General features: G+C 52.2%; 1 protein-coding gene across 5 annotated transcripts; it reads right to left on the bottom strand.

Annotated features, from left to right (window-relative positions):
• Positions 1 to 1,091: 1,091 nt before the first annotated feature.
• Positions 1,092 to 19,416, bottom strand: PICK1 (protein interacting with PRKCA 1). Of its 5 annotated transcripts, none has more exons than XM_063075219.1 (14): positions 19,305 to 19,416; positions 18,886 to 18,983; positions 17,681 to 17,792; positions 12,263 to 12,391; positions 9,807 to 9,873; positions 8,399 to 8,488; positions 6,038 to 6,091; positions 5,527 to 5,589; positions 4,618 to 4,751; positions 4,153 to 4,245; positions 3,091 to 3,141; positions 2,349 to 2,493; positions 1,590 to 1,848; positions 1,092 to 1,394 (listed from the first exon to the last, which is right to left on the bottom strand). In XM_063075219.1, exons 2-14 carry the CDS (start codon positions 18,924 to 18,926, stop codon positions 1,097 to 1,099), a joined length of 1,536 nt encoding a protein of 511 aa, XP_062931289.1. In that variant the 5' UTR covers positions 18,927 to 18,983; positions 19,305 to 19,416; the 3' UTR covers positions 1,092 to 1,096. The 5 variants fall into 5 exon arrangements, with proteins under 5 accessions (XP_062931289.1, XP_062931288.1, XP_062931287.1 ...); XM_063075218.1 differs by having other exon boundaries at positions 19,252 to 19,416; XM_063075217.1 differs by having other exon boundaries at positions 19,154 to 19,416.
• Positions 19,417 to 20,860: the final 1,444 nt, after the last annotated feature.

Raw genomic sequence — 20,860 nt, forward strand, 5'->3', positions numbered from 1 at the left:
CCCCTGTGCCACTAGAGCAGTGACTGTGCTTTACTTTATTTAACAAACTTAAAGAGCATTTACTCTGTGCCAAGCACTGTTGTAAACCCTTCACAAATAGGGAAACAGGCCCAGGGAGTTAGGAACTAGCCCAGGGTCACAGAGGCCACCAATGGAACCCAAGCTGTCAGTTCCAGTCTATGCCTCTGGCCTCCATGGTGGCTTCCCCCTTCAGAGAGGTGGTGCAGTCTGACAGTTCTGTGGGGACCCATGTGGTCTCCCGGTGGCAGCCCATCCCTCCCCCATACACTCACTCCTACCTCAGAATCCCATTTGGGTTTCTGCCCAGGACCTGCATGCTCAAAGCTGATAAGCAGAAATCTTTTTTTTTTTAATTTTAGACTCTGCCCACCTCACACCCTCATGTTGCCTCCCGCTCTCAGGATGACCATATTCACTGACTAAGCAAGGACATTTGAGAATGTAAAGGGCCACTATCACTGGGACCACAGGTGTGGACGAGAACTGGCCAGGCAAATAGGGATGCGTGGCTGCCCTATTCCTATGACTTTGCAAAGACCCAGATGTCTAGTGCCCCATCTCTGTGCTTCTCCCCACGGTCCCGGGCAGTGCAGACACACCTAGTGTTAGTGAACACTCTCCCCTTAACTCTGTCTCCCCACTCAGGATCTTAGGTCACCCTGACCCAGTGTCTGTCCTGCCCTTCCCCAAAGAAAGGTTTATTTCAAGTCTGGAAGCATTGATGGGTCAGGGATAAGGGGTGAGGGATATAAAAGTCTCCACACAAAGCAGAATGCTTTGGAGGCAGGTGGCAAAGTCAAGCCTTTGGGGACAGATCTGAGTTCAGATCCCACTCTGTCCCCATTCATGGTATGGCCTTGAGCAAGATACTTCTGAGCTTCATGTCCCCAACTGGACCTAGTGCCCATCCTGCAGGCTGCTGTGAGGACTTACTGGTGTGTCTGTATAGGGACCTGTCACAAATGTTGTTCCCACCCTCCCTTGGGGTCAGGGAGGTGGCCACAGAGGCAGGTCAAGGGAGGAGGAGGATCTGAGGCCACTGCAAAGAGCCCAGCTCCATATGGGTTGTGTTTATTCAGTACAGGCCCAACACCAGCCCTGTTCCAGAGAAGTATGAGCCGGGGGAGCAAAATAAATAAAGGCCGCCGCGGTGTGCGCTGGGTGGGGTCCGCCTGGGGCGAGGTGAGGGTGTACATGAGACAGTGGCCCCACCTTGGGCTGTCCCCCTAGCCCCACACTCCTGGCAGGCTCCGGGGGGGCCAGCAGAGTTGCCCACGAGGATCGGGTCCTGGACGTTCTGCCCCCTCCAACCCGTCTTCCTTCCTGTTCTCGTCTCCTTGCTAAGGCAGGCCCAGAGACCACTCTTCCTCTGGCTGGGGAGGTGGGGGAAGGCAGGCTGGAGGGCGCCTGTGCTAGGACAGAGGAGCAGGGAGGCAGGCGCCCCGAGCCAGCAGGCCTTTATGCGCCACCCTGTTGTGCGGCGGCCCCGCCCCCGCTCCCATGATGCCATCCTCCCACTCACCCTACCCCCGAGGTCTGCACCCCGCCAGGGCACTCAGGAGTCACACCAGCTTCCACCCTTGTCCAAGGGTCCGGTGGCCCCTCGTGTATCCCTAGACGGCTCCCCGGCTGCTGTGTCCTCATCCTCCTCCTCCTCGTCCTCCCCATCGATGAACTCATCCTGGGTGAGGCCGTAGGCCAGCGTGGTGTGCGCCAGGTCCACCTCGATGGGGAAGACGTCGGCGTTGCGCAGCACTGCGTAGCAGTCATTGTAGTACTTGGACATGGTGGACACGAAGCGCTGCAGCTGGAACACAATGTCCTGGACTAGGGCAGGAGGGAGCAGGATAGTATCAGTGGGCTTTGGCTGCCTGCCTGTGGAGAAGACCCTCCGAGCCTACCTGCCTGCTGCCCTCCCCTGGGCTCCCCACTCGGGCACCTCCCCAACCCTTCTTGCCCTGGAAAGCAGGGAGGCATGGGCTGCCCAGCCCTACACAGCAGGCCAGCCCAGAGAATCCAGGCCTCTCAGCTCCCAGTTCAGGGAGCAGAGGAGGCTGCCAGAGGAGTGGATCGTGGATTGCATCCCACGCCAGGCTCTGGACAGGGGAGTGGGCTCCTGCCAGGGCTTCGCATCTTGGGTCTGACTTAAAGCTCTGCAATGGCCTGGCCCTAGGACCTCAGGTAAGCACATTGCCTCTCTGGGTCTCAGTACTCTCATCTCTGAAATGGGGAGAAGAGGTACCGACCCCCCAGACTGAGGACCATGTGAGGACTGACTCAGGCAGCACATGGCCCTCAGGTCCCAAGCGCCCACCTATGTCCCTCACCATGCTTCTGATCCAGCAGCTCCATCTTCTCTAGCACATCCTTGCGCATTTGGGAGAAGCGGGTGCGGGCCTCCTGGCGGCAGCGCAGGATCAGGCGGTACTCGTAGTTGCCTGTGCTCACTCGGTACAGGGGCTCCCCTAGGGCCTGGGACAGGGGGAGCACATTAGGGACCCTGGCAGAAGGGGGGTATGCTCGGGGACAGATGGGGCAGGAAGGCTACAGAGCCAACCACCAGCTCACACCCTGTACCACATTGTACTTTTCAAAGCTACTGCAGTTCCTTGTTTCTGAGACACCAGCTGGAGTTAGAAGCACTTAATAAATGGCTTTGGAGGGAGAAAAACCAACAAAACCCCTAAACATTTGCCACATTGAAGAAATGAACATTGGTCATAAGACGGACCCTGACAGCAAAAATATCAAAAATTAAAAAAACAAAAAGTGCCTCTTAGGAGTAAAGAAAGTCAGTTTTTTCCTGCAAGAGCCTCACAAACGCTAGGGGGCAGCTGGCCTGGGAGCAGGCATGGGAGTGGTTCCGGGGCAAGTCGGCCAGTGCTCCAGAGGCCCAGCGGGCTGAGGCTGGGGGCGGACCGCCCCAATCTCCAGGAACAAGAGTCTGGCCAAGCCCCCAGGTCTCTCCCAGATTGGCCTGACCCACCTGATATCCTAGAGACCCAGGACATTCTTGGGGCCTGGGGCAGGTGGGGGAAGGTATTACCCGCCCCATCCCTCGACACTCACAATGCAGCTGTATTCCTCATCGTCCATCTCCTTCACCTTCAGGCAGTACGACTGTGTGGGACAGGTGAGGCCAGGCTGTCAGTGTGGCTGTGTCACCCGGATGTCCCCAGCTCCTCCCATTCCACACTATGCCCCCAGGCCACTCCAGGAAGCTGGGCCCATGCAGAGAAGGGCAGCCATGCCAGGCCTCCTGGGTCCTGCAGACCCCCAGCTGGGATAAGCTGAGCCACAACAGGGAAAAGCTGGTGGCAGGTGCTCAAGGAGGCCCAGGGAGATGGGTGAGGGCACTCATCTGGGAGAGCAGACAGGGCTTGAGGGTTTAGCCCAGAGTTTGCCAAATTCAAGTGCCAAGAGATGCTCTGTGAAAAAAGGTTCCATGGTGAAAGGAATTTGGGAAGGCCATGGAAGACTCATGCAAAGGCTCTGAGAAGTTCTGTAGCAAAAGAACCTTGGCTTGCCTAATGGAGCATTTTTTCTCAACTCCTTCGACCATAGAATTATTATTTAAATGTAAAACTCGGGCCGGCCCATGGCTCACTCGGGAGAGTGCAGTGCTGAGAACACCAAGGCCTTGGGTTCGGATCCCATATACGGATGGCCGGTTCGCTCACTGGCTGAGCGTGGTGCTCACAACACCAAGTCAAGGGTTAAGATCCCCTTACCGGTCATCTTTTAAAAAAAATAAATAAATAAAATAAAATAAATAAATAAATGTAAAACTCATTAACATCTCTTTGCACTCAATTAAACAACCACTGACCTGGTCTAACCCACTGTTAAAGGTGACAAAAAAAAATCCCGAGGGGTCAGAGGGATGCAGAGTGACAGCTCTGCCCACCCCAGCCTCTCAGCCTCCCCAAGGTTCCTCTGAGCAGTCAGGGCAGGACCTAGGCTGCTGTACATTCTCCAGGCACCTCCCCAGGTCCCTGGTACCACACCCCCAATCAGGCACAATGGAGGTCCTGGCCCTGTCCTGCTTGCCATGGTGGGACGGACTGAAGAGGGACCAATCCCTGGGGCAGGCTCTCTCCCCAGCAGGCCAGATGCCTGCAGCCTACTCACCAGGTACTCAAACTTCACGTCCAGGTACTTCTTGATGGTGAGGCGAGTGTCTGGGATGGCTTTATTGAGGTATGTGTTCAGATCTGTCAGCATCTGAAAGGGGAGGGAGGTTGCTTAGGCCCTCATGGCCAGGAGGTGGCCAGGGTGACAAAGAGTGGCACTGATATGTCATCCCTTCTAGTCAGAGCCAAAGAGCATTTCCTGATGTTTTTGTCCATTTCAAGGATGAGAAGACTAAGCCCAGGCCCAGGCAAGCTGTGACTCAGTAGCAAAGCAGGGACCAGAAACCAGCTTAGAGGTCAATGCTGAGGCCCAGGGAGGCGCAGTGACTTACCAGCTGTGTAGGTGTCCAAGCCAGAGCCTGCACCCAGGCGTTCTGACATCAGTATAGGACCTTTTCTGCATGCCATGTTGTCCCCTTCCCACCCTCATATGCTGGACACACACGTGCTCAGTGGGACCTACCGGCTTGATGGTTTTCAGTAGCCGAATGCCAAACTTCTCAATGCTGCGGTGGGCGTCGGCAAACTTCACAAAAGCCTCGCTTGCAGCTGGCTGGGGCTCCCGCACCCCAATCACGGAGAACACATCCCCAAAGGCTGCATGACAAGTTTGCCTTGAAAGCTGCCCCTATTGACCCCCTAATGGAGAAGCCAGGGGTTTGTTGGGGAGAAGCAGGGCATGGGGCCTGGCAGGCTGAAGGCCAATGTCTGCATGGGGTCTACACTCCGAGAGAGCCGGGTCTGCACTCCAAGGGAGCTGGGTCTACAAGGGAGCCAGGTCTACACCTCCAAGAGGGCTGGGTCTACACCCTGAGGGAGCTGGCCCTCATTCCTGAGGGACCAGACCATGAGAGAAGGGTAGGCCAACATTTGAGGAGGTGGTGGTGTCTGAGGGCAGAGCACTGGCTGGAATGTGGACGCCTGGGTTTAATGCCAGCTCTGCTCCTCAGGAGCTTTGCGACCATTTCCTCCATCTGGGCTTCATTCTCCCAGCTGTAAGTGGGATTAGCTGAAGCTATCCTGCCCAGTTACAGACTTGTAGGAAATGAGACCACAAATAAGGAGGACCCTTGTGCACAGTAAGTGGCAGTGTGAGGAGGCAGGACAGAGTCTGGACATCCCACTATTGTGCCCCTCAGAAAGCCAGCTGGTCAGATGCTCTCCACTGGCCCATCTTTGCCACATCCAAGCATCTAGGACCCTGCCCAGCCCACAGCTAGCCCAAGTCAGATGCTGTGTGTCTGACTCAGCATAGGCATCAGAGGAGCCCCAGGGAGGTTCCTGTTCACAGCCTCACTGTACATGGGAACTAAGCCCAGAGAGGGGCAGGGATTTGCCTGGGGTCACACAGCAGGTTTGGGGACACCATTACCTCGATGGGTCTGTGACAGCTCATAAAAGGCCCGCAGGAGGTTCTTGGTGTGTTCCATCATCCCTGTGGGAGAGACCCAAGTGACAGGAGACAGGGGCACGGTCTCCAAACTCCCACCCCATCCCTGAGGCCCTCGTGGGTTCTGGGTCCACTGACTTTTCCCACAGCCCCACTAAGGCCCAGCGGTGAAGGCTCAGCCCCAGGCCCACCCATGAGGGGGCCCCATCAGACAGGGGTGCCAGACTTCCTATGCTGCAGGTGAACAGGAGCTCCTATGGGCTTTGTCTCTGGGATAGCATAGGATTCTGGGAAACTCTCACTATGTTTACAGGTGTTAAAATTTGAATTTTTATGGGTATGATTTTTAAATTCAGAAAAAGTAGGTATTCTTCGGAATTCTTAATGGCCATGGTCCTAAATTTTGTAGGCTGGCATTCCTGCCCCCCATGGCCACCCTCCTTAGAGCAGGGCTCCTCAGAGTAGAGCCAATGCCAGGCTGTCCCGGACCCACCTTTGTATAGCTCGGCAGTCCGCTCCAGCTCTTCCAGCCTCTTGACAAGCCCATCTGTGGGATCCAGAGGGAAGGCGGTCAGTTGGCTTGGTAAGCCAGGGGGAAGGAGGCCCCCGACCAGGCTGAGGAGGGAGGGGTGGCTCCAGAGGAGAGCCAAGCTCAGTGTGGAACGGGGAGCCTGGGGAGGGGATCTGGTACGTCAAAGTCAGCTGGGATTGGAGGTGTTTTGTAGACCACTCAGCAAACCCAAATGAGAGGCATGAGGGGACAGACAGGACTGCCCTCAGGACACTGCTGAGATAAGCCCCCACCCCAGCAGGCTGGGGCAAATCCAAGGGGCAGGTGGGTGATGAATGCCACAGGTACTTCCAGGGTCATGACCAAGGCCAGACCTGTGGTGGCACCCCATGGCCAGCAGAAGACAGGCCCTGCTCAGCAGCCAAGGCTCTCCACGCACCTACCACAAAGCCTACTGACAACCTGGGAGGAAGGCATCAGAGACAAGCCCGAGAATGTGACGTGTCAACTGTAACTCTCACGCAGGCTACACGCAGCCACTGCCACAGAAGGAGCACACAACAGCCGGAAGGGAGAGTGCAATTTGGGGCGGGGAGAGAAATTCAAGGCCTCCAAGGAAGGGCTCCCATGGGAGGCAGGCCTTGACCATCGTATTCATTGGCTTAACAGGAGTTTACTGAGCACCTACTTTGCACCGGCCACTGTGTCAGGCCAAGGGGGTGCCATGGTGAGCAAGATCCAAGTCCTGCCCTCCAGGCTGGAAGCCTAGCAGAGGAGCCAGGCCAGTGGCTGGGCAATGACCAGCAGTATGACAGTAAGGGCTTTGGTGGGGGTGGGGTGGCAGCCACCTCAGCTCAAGGGCTCAAAATGGAAGATCATTGCCAGGGATGGGGCAGCCATTCCAGACTGAGGGTGGGGTGGCGTGGGAGCTAATGAGAGAAGCTAAACACCAGGACAGTGAGAGGCTACAACATTTATCCTCAGGCTCCCACTGACTCTGTACCCCTCCCCAGCAGGAGCAGAGGGCAGCGGCCCCCTGGGCAGCACCTGGCCTTGACTAGCACCAGCAGCCACTTACTGAGTTACTGTGCTGAGAGCCAGGCCTGCTGAAAGGTCCCTGGACACATCTAAGGCCTTCCTCAATCTGAGCCTTTGGGGCAGGGACTACTCCCCCCATTTTACAGAAAAAAGCAAGGGACAGAGAAGTAAAGCAACTGGCCCAAAGTCACACAGCCAGAGACTATTTGAGCAGTCTCCCTTGTTGACATGAGTCAGGGTTGCTTGAGCAGGAGAATGTAGGGGAGTGGCACAGGCTGAGCTGGGCAGGAAAGGCAGCCATAGGGTGGGCTACTGAGGGAGGAAGGGAGTGCCCCGAGGGTCTTAGGAGGCTTTGGCCACCTGACAGCCTCTGGCCCTGGCTCCCCAGAGCCTCAGCACCTGCCAGTTGGAGGGACAGTGCCATGTAAGAGCTGTGCTGTTGTTTTTAGCTGGGTCATGGGACATCATAACAGCTTCAATTTTAGAAATCCTATTTAGGACTGGGGAAATTGCAGGGTTTGGGGGGAAAAACACAACCACCAGTTCTAATTTCATCTCAAGGCATGGTAACTACAGTAACAAGGATTTATAGGCACCAAAAGGCCGAAAATAGCAGCCGTCACTTCTGTACACCACCCCCACTTCCCCAGCCACTAGGGCCCAGCGCGCCCAGCTGAGCCTACAATTTATATAAGTATTTATATCTCTCCCCACACATACACTGCAGAGAGGCTGCTATTTATAAACCCAGGCTGGCGACAGTCGGAGTAGGACTGAGTGTTTTTTTGCCACCCCAGGGAGAAAGCGTGTGCGCGCGCGTGTGCGTGTGTATGTACATGGCTCTTCCCCTGCTGTGCCTGGGCTGCCACCTCCAGAGCACTGGGCAGGCCCTGCCGAGCTGAGGGCAGCAGCGCCACCTCCTGGGGAAGGCAGCAGCCGAGGTGGACACTGCGGGAACAGCGTGCGCACTGACCTGAGGGGTGAGGAGCCTGTTGGAACTGGGCAGGAGGCTGAGGCCCGGCTCTAAGAGAGAGCTGGGGGACGCTGGCGAAGGCACCAGCCTCTCGGGCTGGCCCCAGCTCTGCATCCCCCAGCTCTGGGAGCTGGCAGGAGGCACCTCGCCACTCTGAGTCTGCCTCCTCATCTGTGACCTGGGGGACACTGGCTGTAAGAACAGCCCAGCTGACAGATAGCTGTGGATCTCTCTGGGAGCTGAAGAGGTCTCCAGGGATGCACAGAGATGGTGACCTATCAGCCTCACAGGCGGAGGCCAGGGCCAGAGTTGGGTGGGAGGAGGGGACTCACCATTGCTCAGGATGGCCCGGCTCAGGCCCAGGGCATCTGCAGTCCCTGAACTCATGTTCTCCACCAGCCGGTGCTTGACCTTCTTCAACACTGGGCCAGGTGAGAAAGGATCCAGTGAGTTTGCCGCGGGCCCCCAGGCCACCCCTGCTCCAGCCTCATCATGACTCACTGGGAGCGACCAACAGGGGGCAGAAGGAGGGGCTGAACTGGGCTTCGGTGCTGGGGGTGGCGATGCAGTGGGAAGAGTCCCAATGGACTGAACCTCCTGCCCTGTTCACTTTACTTCACAGAGGTGCTGGGTCTGATAGGTGGTGACCACGAAGTGCTTAGCCAAGGCCCTGGTACAGGACATGAGTGACACGGTGTCACTGAGGGCCCAGTGCTGCCCAGGCTCAACGCCGGCTCACAGGCAAGCCAGGAAGCACCTCTTCCCCTCTTCTCTCCTACATCAGGACCTGGGGTGTCCTGTAGGAGGGGAGAGGCGGAGAAGGGTCAGTCCCTGGGGTGTTTACATCAAAGTAACAGGCACCATCAATGACCACTGACTTTGGACCCCAGACCCAGTTATTGCATAGGACCAGCTTGGTCCTTGGAAGGGTTCCTGGGTTAGAACCAAAGAGTTTTAGAGAAAGAACCTTCCAAGACAGACTCAATCTGACCTTAGCCTCTTTCTTTTAAAATCAGGAGGTGGCTCTGGCTCTAGGGTGTAGGAAAACGGTTGCTGGACTCCAGAGTTGAGAGGTCCAGGTGTTTGCTCACCAGGGAACCCCAGAGTCCTCTCTGGGTTTCAGGTTTGGATCTGCAATGTGAGGCAGCTGGTCCAGAGGACCTCAGAGCTACTCTCCAGCTCTTGAGTCCTAATGTTTCTACAGAACTAAGGCCCAGACCTTCTAACAGGAGGCAATTTGTCCCAAGGCATGTTGTGGGCAGAAGGGCTGGCCTGTGACCCTCTGCCCAATGCCTAAGGTCCAGTTCAGACCTTGGATCTAGGAGTAGATGGCAGAGGAAGAGGCCAGAGGGGAATGGGGGGGTGTGTAGGTGGGCATGAGGCACCAGACCAGGGTAGGGCTGCCCACCCTTTCCTAAAGGGCAAAGACCTGGGCTGCGGTAAGCCCAGAGCTGGTCCATAAAGGACAATCTCAGAGCAGCAAGGTCCTAGAGGAGGTGGCCAGGGCAGTGGGGGTAAAACACAGGGCAGCAAAAAACCAGGGGTGGGATCCAAGACAGCTGCAGGGAGACCATCCAGGTCCTCCCGGGCCTTTCGGATCTGCTTGGTCAGAAAAAGTTGGAGGCCACGGCTATGTAACTAATGATGTTATCATAATGGGGAGGACAGGGGCTGGGGCTCTTCTCCTCTGGGCAGAGGGCTTGTGGGGCCACTGGACACCACTGCTCTGGCCAGGCTTACCAATGTCCAGGGACATGCCCTGCTTGGGATCTGCCTGCAGCTTGTTGTAGTGGATGGTCACTTCCCCCTGGAAGAGCAGCACAGGCAGAGTTGTGGTGTAGTCTTGGGACCCCAAGTCCCTTCCCCAGCGAGGCCTATCTGCCCCAGAATCCATGGGTCATGAGAATCTTGAGCCCCAGTAAGGGCCAGGTTGAGGGCTGTGACGTGGCCCAGTGTTGTGATCGTGTCTGCTCCTAGGCCCCTCCCTTCTGTTACTCTAGGCCCAGGCCATAGGGAATCACAGGGCAGGCATGGCCCCTGTCATCGCAGAGCTCACAGCCCAGCAGTCTCTGATGTCCTGTGCTCTGGTCAGCTCAGGTCCCCCTTTCCTCCCCACAGACACCACACTGTAAACCTCTGCCACATCAGAGAACATCCCCTCCTCCACTCTAAGTCAGCCCATCCTCAGGAGTCCCTCCATTGACTCAATGAACATGTCTGAGCACTTGCTCTGTGCCTGGTGCTGGGATACCGGGGACAAGGTGCAGGCGCAGCCCAGCCCCACAGGGATGAGCAGGGGAGGCCAATGCGAGTCACGGAATTACACAAACTGCCTTCCAGTGACTGCTCAGGAGAGGGCTTGTGAGCAGAGCTGCAGGCTTCTCCTGAGAAGCTTTCCCTGACCATATGAGGCCACCATGGTCACTCTCCTCATTGCAATCCTAAGGCCCTGGAATTTGGGACTGAATCCATTCGAATATAAAGCAAAATTTAAAAATTGAGACCTGAAGGAAAACCAAAATGAGCCAGTGCAGTCAGTCGGGGGTGGGATGTGAACCGCTCCCTCAAAAACCGCTCCCTCAAAATGTAACACATAACACGGAGTATGCAGGGCCCCCCCCTCACCAGGCGGCAGCTGGGGAGAGGGGACGCGCTGCAGGAGGAGTTGCACCCCAGCTCCAGTGCAGCTGTGTGACCACAAGCAGATCACTTCTTCCCTCCGGACACCAATACAATGGGACAGTAATCCCTGCCTGGGACCCAAATGTGGGAGCTGGGGGAGCCCTGCACTGGTGTCAAGCAAGGCTGCATACAAACAAGAAGAGCGCCTGTCCTGCTGGGCAACATGAGGGGCTGGCATGAGACAGGCCTCGGAGGACAGGGAGGGTCCTGGTGAGTGGAGATGGAGACGGGGCAGGGATGCAGGAGAAGGGGGTCGCAATCACCCAATGCTGTGCCAGAATGAAACACCCTTCCCCTATTTTCCACGATCAGGTAACATCTGCCCAACAGGTACTGCCCAGGACAGTGATACCCAGACCATGTGGAGTGGCATCTAGGGTCTCAATCAGCCTTGTCACTTCCTTCTGTACAATGGAGCTCTGAGATCTAGCCCCAGCCCCTGATCTGTCCTATGTCTAAAGGGACTCCAACAGGAGAAATTATAGGATTGGAATTTTCCTCTGTAAAGGAAGGAATGAGACTAGCAGGGATGACTCAGGAGCAGGATGGGAGAATGAAGGAGAGAAGACGAGGAAGTGGCTGGCCTGGGCTAAGGCAAGGAAGCGGGACTGTGAGGGACGCAGGAGGATGGATGTGAGGGCAGGGAGGGTAGGAGTGGTTTGGGTGGTTGGGGTGAAGGGGCTAAAACACTCAGTCAGGCTCAATTCACGGTGGGGAGGAGCATCGCCCCCATGACTCGGAAATCATCCTCTGACTCTGTGCTTCCTTCACATTGGTTTTTTCACTGTATTGGTTTCCCAGGACTTACTAGTAGCAAAATCTCTAGGAAATGGCAAGAAGGCTGCATGCTTGCTGCCGGAGTGGCCAGGATGCTGCCTGCCACTCAGAGAGGGAGGGTCCCTGTGGAGAGGCCTGGAGCAGCTGGGGGTAGGGGGAGCAGGGGGCAGGCGGCATGTGATTGTGGTCTGAGAACAGAAGAGCAGCTGGACTGGGGGCTGCCCCAGTGCCCAGAGGGGTGCTAGGTGCCCAGAGGGGTGCTAGGGAGTCTGCGAGCCCAGGAGGACCCACTGGACTGAAGGTTCCTACAGGGATAGGGCAGGGGACTCCACTTTCCCTCTTACCCTCTAGGCCCAGCATGGCCTGGCTGACATTACTGGATGTCTACTGACTCAGGGAGGTTCAACTTGGACTTTTAGATTCAGCTCTAGCCCTGACACATTGGCCCACCCTGTGCCATGGTTCTGAGTCTGTCAGCTCCCCTGGGAGCTCACAGGGGCCCTGTGGTTTTGCTCCCTACTCTCTTGCCAAAGCCCAGTGCAAGTCCTGGAGCACAACTCGTATTTATTGAATGAATGAGGGATAAACCGAGGGAAGCTGCAATGTGATCATGACCCTGATGTGCCAAGGAGGTGAGCAATGAGAGGGCCGATCCCCGCCCCCTGTCCAGGCCTGTGGCAGCCTGGAGGTCAGAGTGGGCTTGGCTGCCTCTGGGCCCTGCTCCCCAGCAGCCTCACCTTCACCTCCTGGATCATCCTTGCCACCTCCACCTTAGTTTTTCCTTTGATTGACTTGCCATTGACACCGGTGATCTCATCGCCAGATGCCACTGTGCCGTCCAAGGCTGCTGGGGTATTGTCAAATACCTGTGGGTGCATAAGGCAGGAGGAAGGGAGGCCTGAGGTGAAACCTGGAGAGGACGGTCATTCCCTCCCCACCAGCCAATGCCTGGCTCTGTCTTCATCTCTACCCTCCAGTCTCTCAAAAGGGGCCAGTGAAGGCAAACGTAAAAACTCCTAAACAGACCGAAATGAAGGGGCCCATATTCTTGGAGAGAGGAGAAGGACAGGATGTAAATGTGAACTGATGAGACTTTCCTTTCCTAATATCAAATACACCAAACGTTACACACCCATGAGTGTTGCTCCTCCAAGGTCATTTCTTTAAGAGGTTTTCCAAAAATGCTGCTCTGAGTTGACTCCGAGCCCCTTGTCAATCGCTGTGCCCAAGACCTCAGTCCCCAAGACTCAGGGGCTGCCCTAAGCAAGGGCTCCACAATGCCTGTGAGCTCCTTTTCCCAAGCACTTCAACAGGATCCACACTCACTGGCTGTGTGAGGTTGGGTGTGTCTGCCATGTCAGAGGTCAGATGTGTGATACTTACAGCAAGGGGAAAGTAGGCTGCTGAGTGTACACACAAATAGCACAGGAATACAAAACTATCAGAAAAGAAACCACTAGGAGAGATACTGAAATTATTAGCAGTGGTTCTGACATTGTCTTCCCTCTACTTTATCTTTAGTTTCTAAATTTTCCACAAAATGCATGTTTAAAAAAATGCTTTATAATGTGATACATATATATGTGTGTGTGTATATATACACACAAATGTTACAAGAAAAAAATGAAATGAAATAATTAAGATGAACATTTCTTTCTGCTACCTTCCAGAATCACACTAAAAAACACAATAATGGTGGTAAAAGACTTGTACAATGAAAACAACAAAACATTGCTGAAAGAAATTAAAGATAACATAAATTAAATGGAAATACATCCTATGTTCACGGATTGGAAGACTTAATACTGTTAAGATATCAAAACTACCCAAAGCATTTTATAGATTCAATGCAATCCCTGTCAAAATCCAGATGACAATTTTTGTAGAAATAGAAAAACCCATCCTAAAATTCACATGGAATCTCAGGGACCCTGAATAATCAAAGCAATCTTGAAAAATAACAAAGCTGGGAGACTCACACATCCTTCTTTCGAAACTTACTACAATGCTATACTAATCGAAACTGTGTGATACTGGCATAAAGACAGAGCATATACACCAATGCAAGAGAACAGAGAACCCAGAAATAAACTCTCACATACGTGGTCAAATAATTTTTGACAAAGGTGCCAAGAACATTCAATGGGGAAGGGAAAGTCTTTCCAACAAATGGCACTGGAATCAAAAGACATCAACATGCAGAAGAATGAAGTCTGACCCTTACCTAACATTATTGCAAAAATTAAGGCAAAATGGATCAAAGACCTAAATGTGGGACCTAAAACTATAAAACTCTTAGAAGAAAACATAGGAAAAAAGCTTCACCGTGTTGGATTTGGCAGCGATTTCTTGGATATGACACCAAAGGCACAAGCAACAAAAGAAAAAATAGACAAATCAGACTTTAAATAAAAATTTTTAAAAGTTGTGCATCGGGCCGGCCTGTGGCTCACTCGGGAGAGTGTGGTGCTGATAACACCAAGGCCCCGGGTTCGAGTCCCATATAGGGATGGCCGGTTAGCGCACTGGCTGAGCATGGTGCTGACAACACCAAGTGGAGGGTTAAGATCCCCTTACCGGTTATCTTTTAAAAAAAATAAAAATAAAAAAATAATAAAAAGTTGTGCATCAAAATACGCTATTAACAGAGTAAAAAGACAACCTACAGAATGGGAGAAAATATTTGCAAGTCACATATTTAATAAGGGATTAATATCCAGAATATATAGAGAACTCCTAAACCTCAACAACAAAAAACCAAACAATGCAATTAAAAAATGGGCAAACGACTCAAATACAGATTTCTCCGAAGAAGATGTACAAATGGCCAATAAGCACATGAAAAAAATACTCAACATCACTAATCATTAGGGAAATGCAAATCAAAACTACAATGAGATAACACCTTACACCCATTAGGATGGCTACTATCAAAAAATAAATAAAAAACAGAAAATAACAAGTGTTGGCAAGGACGTGGAGAAATCGAACCCTTGTGCACTGCTGGCAGCAATGTAAAATGGTACAGACACTGTGGAAAACAGTATGGTGGTTCCTCAAAAAATCAAAATTAGAATTACCATATGACCCAGCAATTCCACTTCTGGGTATATACCCAAAAGAACTGAAAGCGGGGTCTTCAGGAGATATTTGTGCATCAATGTTTGTCCCAACATTATTCACAACAGATAAAAGGTGGATGCAACCCAAGCATCCATTAACAGATGAATGGATAAACAAAATGTGGTATATCCATACAATGGAATATTAACCCAGCTTTAAAAAGGAAGGAAATTCTGACATATGTTACAACCTGAATGAACCTTGAGGACATTATGCGAAGTGAAATAAGCCAGCAACAAAAGGATTGATACTATACGATGCCATTCATATGAGGTACTTGGAGTAATCACAATCATAGACACAGAAGGTAGAATGGTGGCTGCCAGGGGCTGGGGGAGAGGAGAAAGGGGAGTTATCATTTAATGGGTACAAAGTTTCAGTTTTATAAGATAAAGAGAGTTGCAGAGATGGACGGTGGTGATGGCTGCACAACATTACGAATGGATTTAATACCACTGAACTGTGCACTTAAAGAGGGTTAAGATAGTAAATTTTACGTTATGTGTAATTTACCACAATAAAAAAAATTGAAAAAAGAGAGAGAACAGAGAACACAGAGAGCAGGATATCATCCAAGAATAATACACAAAACTTCCACAGGTAGAGAAAGACAAGGTGTTCTCGGTGAAGCTGCCCTCTGCGGATCCAGCACAATAAACAAACAAGGCCGATGCCAGCAGCTGTCATCAGGACACCAGGGATAGAAAGAGGTTCCTAAAAGTCCTGCTAGATGAAGAACAGAGTGTGCTACAAATAAAGGATCACAAGTGAGAATGGCGACAACACTAAAGGGAAGGAAATGGAGAGATGACATCAAATTTCTAAGTCAATTTGAAATGTCAATTGAAAGGAATATGAGAATAACACGACAAAAATGAAAAAACATAGAATGATGGCATTTTCAGAGACAGAAGGTCTCAAAAATTTTACCTCCATGTGCCCTTTCTCAGAAAGCTACAGAAGGATATTCTCCACCGAGAAGGGAGGTAAACCAAGAAAGGGGTCCCAGAGACGGGGGAATCCGAAAGAGGAGAGGGGTGGGCAGGGCTCAAGGGGGACAGGCTGCTGTGTGGAAAACAGACTGAAAGATGCTGGGAATGCCTGACTATGGAAATGCACTGAGAAAACAAGGAGAATGCAATGGAGAAACCCAGGAGATGATGGTAGGAGGGGGGGGAGGGGGAGCGGGAAGAGAAGAAAAGGAAAAGGCCAAATTAAGAAAAGAAACATAGGTTCCTTAAAAGGACAGACACAGAGCGGTGTCTACGAGAATGGGAGCGCGGCAAGGGGGTGTCTGTTCTCTTCATTCCCTGCTTTATCCCTGGTGCCCACAGCAGAGCCTGGCCAAGCACTCACAAACAATTTCCTGAACAAAATATCTGTTGCACTGATATTGACTTAGCCAAAAATGGCAAGATAACCGTTGGGAAGATGAGGTGAGAGGAAGCAGAGTGGTTCTGGAAGAGAGCTAAATTCTCATCTACTGGACTAGGAAAAGTCAACATATGTTTACAGGTAAGAAATCAAGAAATAACAGGATAAGCACCCTACTGAGAAAAATGGAAGCCCATAGCCTAAAAAAACAGCTGGGGTGGGGTGGGGTGAGAAGGGGTAGGGCAGCGGATTGCTATTTTTTGACATAGACCTTTTAGTGTTCTCGACTTCTTAGAAGAAAGTCAGATAGTACTGTGATAAATGCAAAATTGAACGTTAAAAAATCAATTCTATTATTTTATAAATGCAGTTCCTAGCAGGCACACCATAAAAATAGGTCCCTCTTCCCTCCCCTTCATTCAACCACTGAGATTTGAGCCAAGCTCGGTCCTTGTCACCTTCTCAGGCACATGTGGAACATTATGGCCACCACCTCCAGGAAGTCTTCCCCTGTTAAACTATCTACCTCCCATCCCTCAATTACTCTATTCAAACCTGCTCCCCAGACCCCCAGCAGGTGGGGAAGGAGAGGTGACAGAGAGGCTGAGCAGGCACATGGCAAGGCCAGGCCTGGGGGAGGCCTCCCTAATGCCTCTTGGGTCAGAGGAGGCCAAAATGCTCGTGAAGGAAGCACCCGGAGCAGAGACAAGACCAGACTGCGGGGAATCTCTGTCTTCAAGGCCTAGAAGTAACTCCTTTGCAGGATCCTCGTAGACACCACAGTTTCCCATCTGCCATCAGCTACCTAGCTGAGAGGGTTAAAACAGGGTACAAGCCAGGTCCTTCCAAGGCTACAGAAAGATCACTGACTCTGACCAGCTACATGGTGAAGGAGGCCTTGCAGCAGGCCTGTCCCCATTCCTGAGTCACAGCTAAAAGAGTATCACCAGCACAGCTTCCACTACAAGGGACCACAGAGTTGTTAATTACCACTGACAGATCATCTGGGAAAATGCGGAACTGTCAGAAAAATTACAGTGGCTACTATTTACTGAGTGCTTCTTACATGCCAGGCATTGTGTCATCTCAGCTCACTGAATTTTCAAGAACCCAAAGATGCTATGCCTGTGTACTTTAAATAAAGAAACTGAGGACTGAACAGGTTAAGTAACTTGCTAGTGAGCAGGGAAGCCTGCATTTGAGCTCAGGCCATTATTGTTTCACAGTCTTCCCCCTATACTTCACTTGGACTAGTACCCAAGGCTGACAGTTTTGTTAATTTTGTCATTAAAGACATTTTTATTGATACTACATACCAGGCACTGTACCTGATGGTGACTGCAGTGAAAAAGCAAACTGGGACCCTGCCCTCATAGTGTGAAGAGTCTGTTAGGGCGACCAGACATAGAACAAGTAACAAAAAAATGATTACGGACAGCGAGAAGTGCCGAGAAGGAAAAGAACAGACTGAAACGGTAGAGAAAAACAAGGGCGGGCCTACGTAGACTGGGTGATCAGGAAAGCCTCTCTGAGGAGGTCAAGAATGAAAAGGAGCCAGCTCTGTAGAGTGCAGAAGTTAACCTGTCTTGGTCATGCCCATGTAGGGAGGTGACTCGCCCCACCCAGGACCTCACCCCTACTTCCATACTGCCCGATACCTGTACGATATAGAGGCAGGGACAGTACTGAGCCCCTCCTCCAATGCTGATCCCGATTAGGTTCTGAGCATCCTTCTGCAGGGTCACTTTCCCAGGCACAGTAGGGATTCCGCTACAAAGAGAAGCAAGTGAGGCTGAGTCTCCTGGAGGAAGGAGGATGGAAGGAGTGGGCCCTCCAGAACCCCCGAGAGGCTCCAAATGCTGCACAGCCTCTCTTCTTCACTTGGCAAGAAAGACAGCATCTTGTGCTGGAACATGCACAGCTTGGGGAGTCATGCAGATGTGGGGGTCAAACCCTGGCACTGCCATTTATCTGATATGGGACTTGGGTAAGTCACAGTCTCAGCACCTCAATTTCTCCATCCATAGAATGGGAATGTGGCCACTTCTCAGAATTCTTCTAAAAACATACATGGAAGACACTAACACTGACCCATTCCACAGCTGGCACTCCATAAAAATAGGTCTCTCTTCTCTTTCCTTCATTCAGCTGCTGAGATCTGAGCCAGGCTCTGTCCTTGTTACCTTCTCAGGCACATGTGGAACATTATGGCCACCTTCTCTAGGAAGTCTTCCCATGTCAAACTATCCATCTCCCATCTTTAATTACTCTACTCAATTGCTTCTCAGTTTTCACTATAAATCAGCACTTATTTATGTTTTATGGTAAACATTTTCATTTATTCACTTACTCATTCAAAAACATTTGCTAACAATCTATTAATGTCAAGTATTTACTACATGCTGAGGACACAGAAAGGCATTGGACCCAGTCCTTGCTTTGAGGGAGGATATATTCTGATGGGTAGACAAGTTTAATTATTGAAAAGTTATCCCAATTAAAACGTTGGAGAGGAATCATGTTTATTATTTTCCTATTCACCCTTCAAAACCTGGCACAGCTGCCATCTCCTCTGTGAAGCCTTCCCTGACCACCACAGCAGAAGCACTGCTCCATCTGCTCTGCACCCCTTGTCGCCAACTCATGCGATTACCACCCTTATGGCCCATAATTGTAATTATCTGTTAATCTGTCCATAGCCCCCTCCACATGGTGAGCTCCTGAAAGGGCAGGGTCCATTTCTGCTTCAGTACAACACCTGATCCACAGCTGAGAAGCAAGGGTTTGTGGAACTGGGAAACCTAAGGAAACGAGGGACCTGGGGCTCCTCTACTCCCGGGACTCAGGGGAATAAAATACTTACAGTTTATCCTCCTCGATGTCATAATCCAAGTCTGCAAACATGGTTCCGAGAGTTGGGGTGGGTTGGCTATCTGCCCAGCTCGGGAGGGGAATGGGGAACTGGCTCGGGGAGAGAAAGAAACGTAGGGTTTAGGGAATCGAAGTGCCCAGATGCCAACCCCACCCCTCCCCCATCACCCTCGATCCGGGACAGCAGGGCCTTCCTCCTCGCCTCTGAGCGGGGATTGGGGGCGTCTTCGGGGTGGGGGCTGGGGGTAGGTGATTCTTACGAGGTACAGCGGGGAACTCCAGGCCAGGGCGGTGGGCTCCGTTCCCAGAGCCCTCCCCACGGGTCTCCAGGTCCTCGGAAGCTGCCTCTGTTGCTCACCGGAAGCGTCGGTCCCACAGCGGGGTCCAGGCCAGGATGGCACCTGAACTCACCTGCCGTTCCACCTGGCGGCGGCCGCGACTGTCGCGTCACTTCCGGCAGGAGGCGGAAGTCCCGCCTTTCCCCTCTGGGTGTTTGCCCCAATCCTTGCAAGCAACTCTTCCCTCCCCGGCTCCCGGGACTGTCAGAACCAGAAAAGAGGACACGTATTGGCGGAAGCTCTCCGTTAGTATCGAAGAGCGGAAACAGAGTAGAGGACCGGACAGGCTGAAGGCGCTGAACCCCGCCCCTTGCCCTGTCGCCGCCGCCATCTTGGGAAGGACAGCACCTTCCCAGCGGCCTCAGCGGCACGCAGGGGACCACTTTGGCCCGGCGGTTTCCGTGGCAACGAAAGCATCCTTGGGCAGGGGTCACTTCCGGCGAAGTTCCGTGGACTGCAAACCCAGAGACCTTTCACACCTTCACCAGCTCGTTCTAGGAAAAGCCTGTGACTCTTCTGCTAGAAAGACAGTGTCAGAGCTGGAAGGGCCCTTTGAGATCCCTGCCCAATCCCAGTTCTTTACACAAGGAAGGAGACTAAGTGTCAGAGAGAGAAAATGATTTTGTCCTGAGCCAGGCACAGTTGGTATAAGATCCAGATCTTGGCCCTAGTCCAGTGCCTTTTGAACTTCTGCACACTAAGCTGAGAGTCAGGAGAGGTGTATTCAGTGGGTCTACTATTAAGGGTAGATTGGACACGTTACCTTTTGTGCCTCAGTTTCCCCATATGCAAATTAAGGGCATTGCAGTAGATACTTTCTATGGCATTTGGTGAAAGATTCCTCACATCCCAACCTCCTTCCTTAGCCCTGAGGAGCAGCCCCCCTGGGATACAACTGAATGTCATACATAGCCCCATGTACTTGAGGCTCAGGAAATGCCATTCGTGCTTCTCAGCTGAGGAATACAAATCTCGTCTCTGCCGACCTTTGCTGCCAATTCTATTGTATAAAATGGGTTCCCTGAAGGACGTTAGTTCTCCCAGAGCCCCAGTCCTGGCATCCACCTCCTCCAGGCAGCATAGTGCCAGGCCTTTTGGGTTTCCTTCACTAGCTGCCCCAGAGGCCCTGGAGGAAGGAATGATGCAGAAGGGTGATTATCCACATATCCCCCCACCTGATGGAAATCTCCCCTTCCCCTCCTTACGGAGCAATCCAAGTCACAGATTGCCGTGATAGCAACAACCTTTCAATGTACCCACCACTCTGCAGTTCAGATCATTTTCACAGCATTTTATTTTATTTTATTTTATTTTATTATTTTTTAAATGACCAGTAAGGGGCTCTTAACCCTTGACTTGGTGTTGTCAGCACCATGCTTTCCCAAGTGAGCTAACCAGCCATCCCTATATAGGGATCCGAACCCGCGGCCTTGTGTGTTATCAGCACCTCACTTTCCCAAGTGAGCCACGGGCCGACCTTTTTCACAGCATTTTAAAGTTCACCACGCTGTGAGAGGAGAACAAGTATGATCAGCCCATTGTGCAGGTAAGGAAACTGAGGTTCAGAGAAGCAGCTTCCCCTTGTATCACAGGTGCTTAGTGGCAGAGTTAGGGCTGGGGTCACCAAGC

Source organism: Cynocephalus volans, chromosome 12 (genome assembly GCF_027409185.1).
Source record: "Cynocephalus volans isolate mCynVol1 chromosome 12, mCynVol1.pri, whole genome shotgun sequence".
NCBI lineage: Eukaryota > Metazoa > Chordata > Mammalia > Dermoptera > Cynocephalidae > Cynocephalus > Cynocephalus volans.

Bases quoted from the DNA above. Each gene is read 5' to 3' on its own strand.
- PICK1 (XM_063075219.1), bottom strand. From the start codon at position 18,926: ATGTTTGCAGACTTGGATTATGACATCGAGGAGGATAAACT. The intron at 6,092-8,398 runs GTGAGTCCCCTC...TGGATCCCACAG, and splicing joins CCGGGCCATCCTGAGCAATG to ATGGGCTTGTCAAGAGGCTG. The intron at 1,849-2,348 runs GTGAGGGACATA...CTCCTGCCCTAG, and splicing joins GCTGCTGGATCAGAAGCATG to TCCAGGACATTGTGTTCCAG.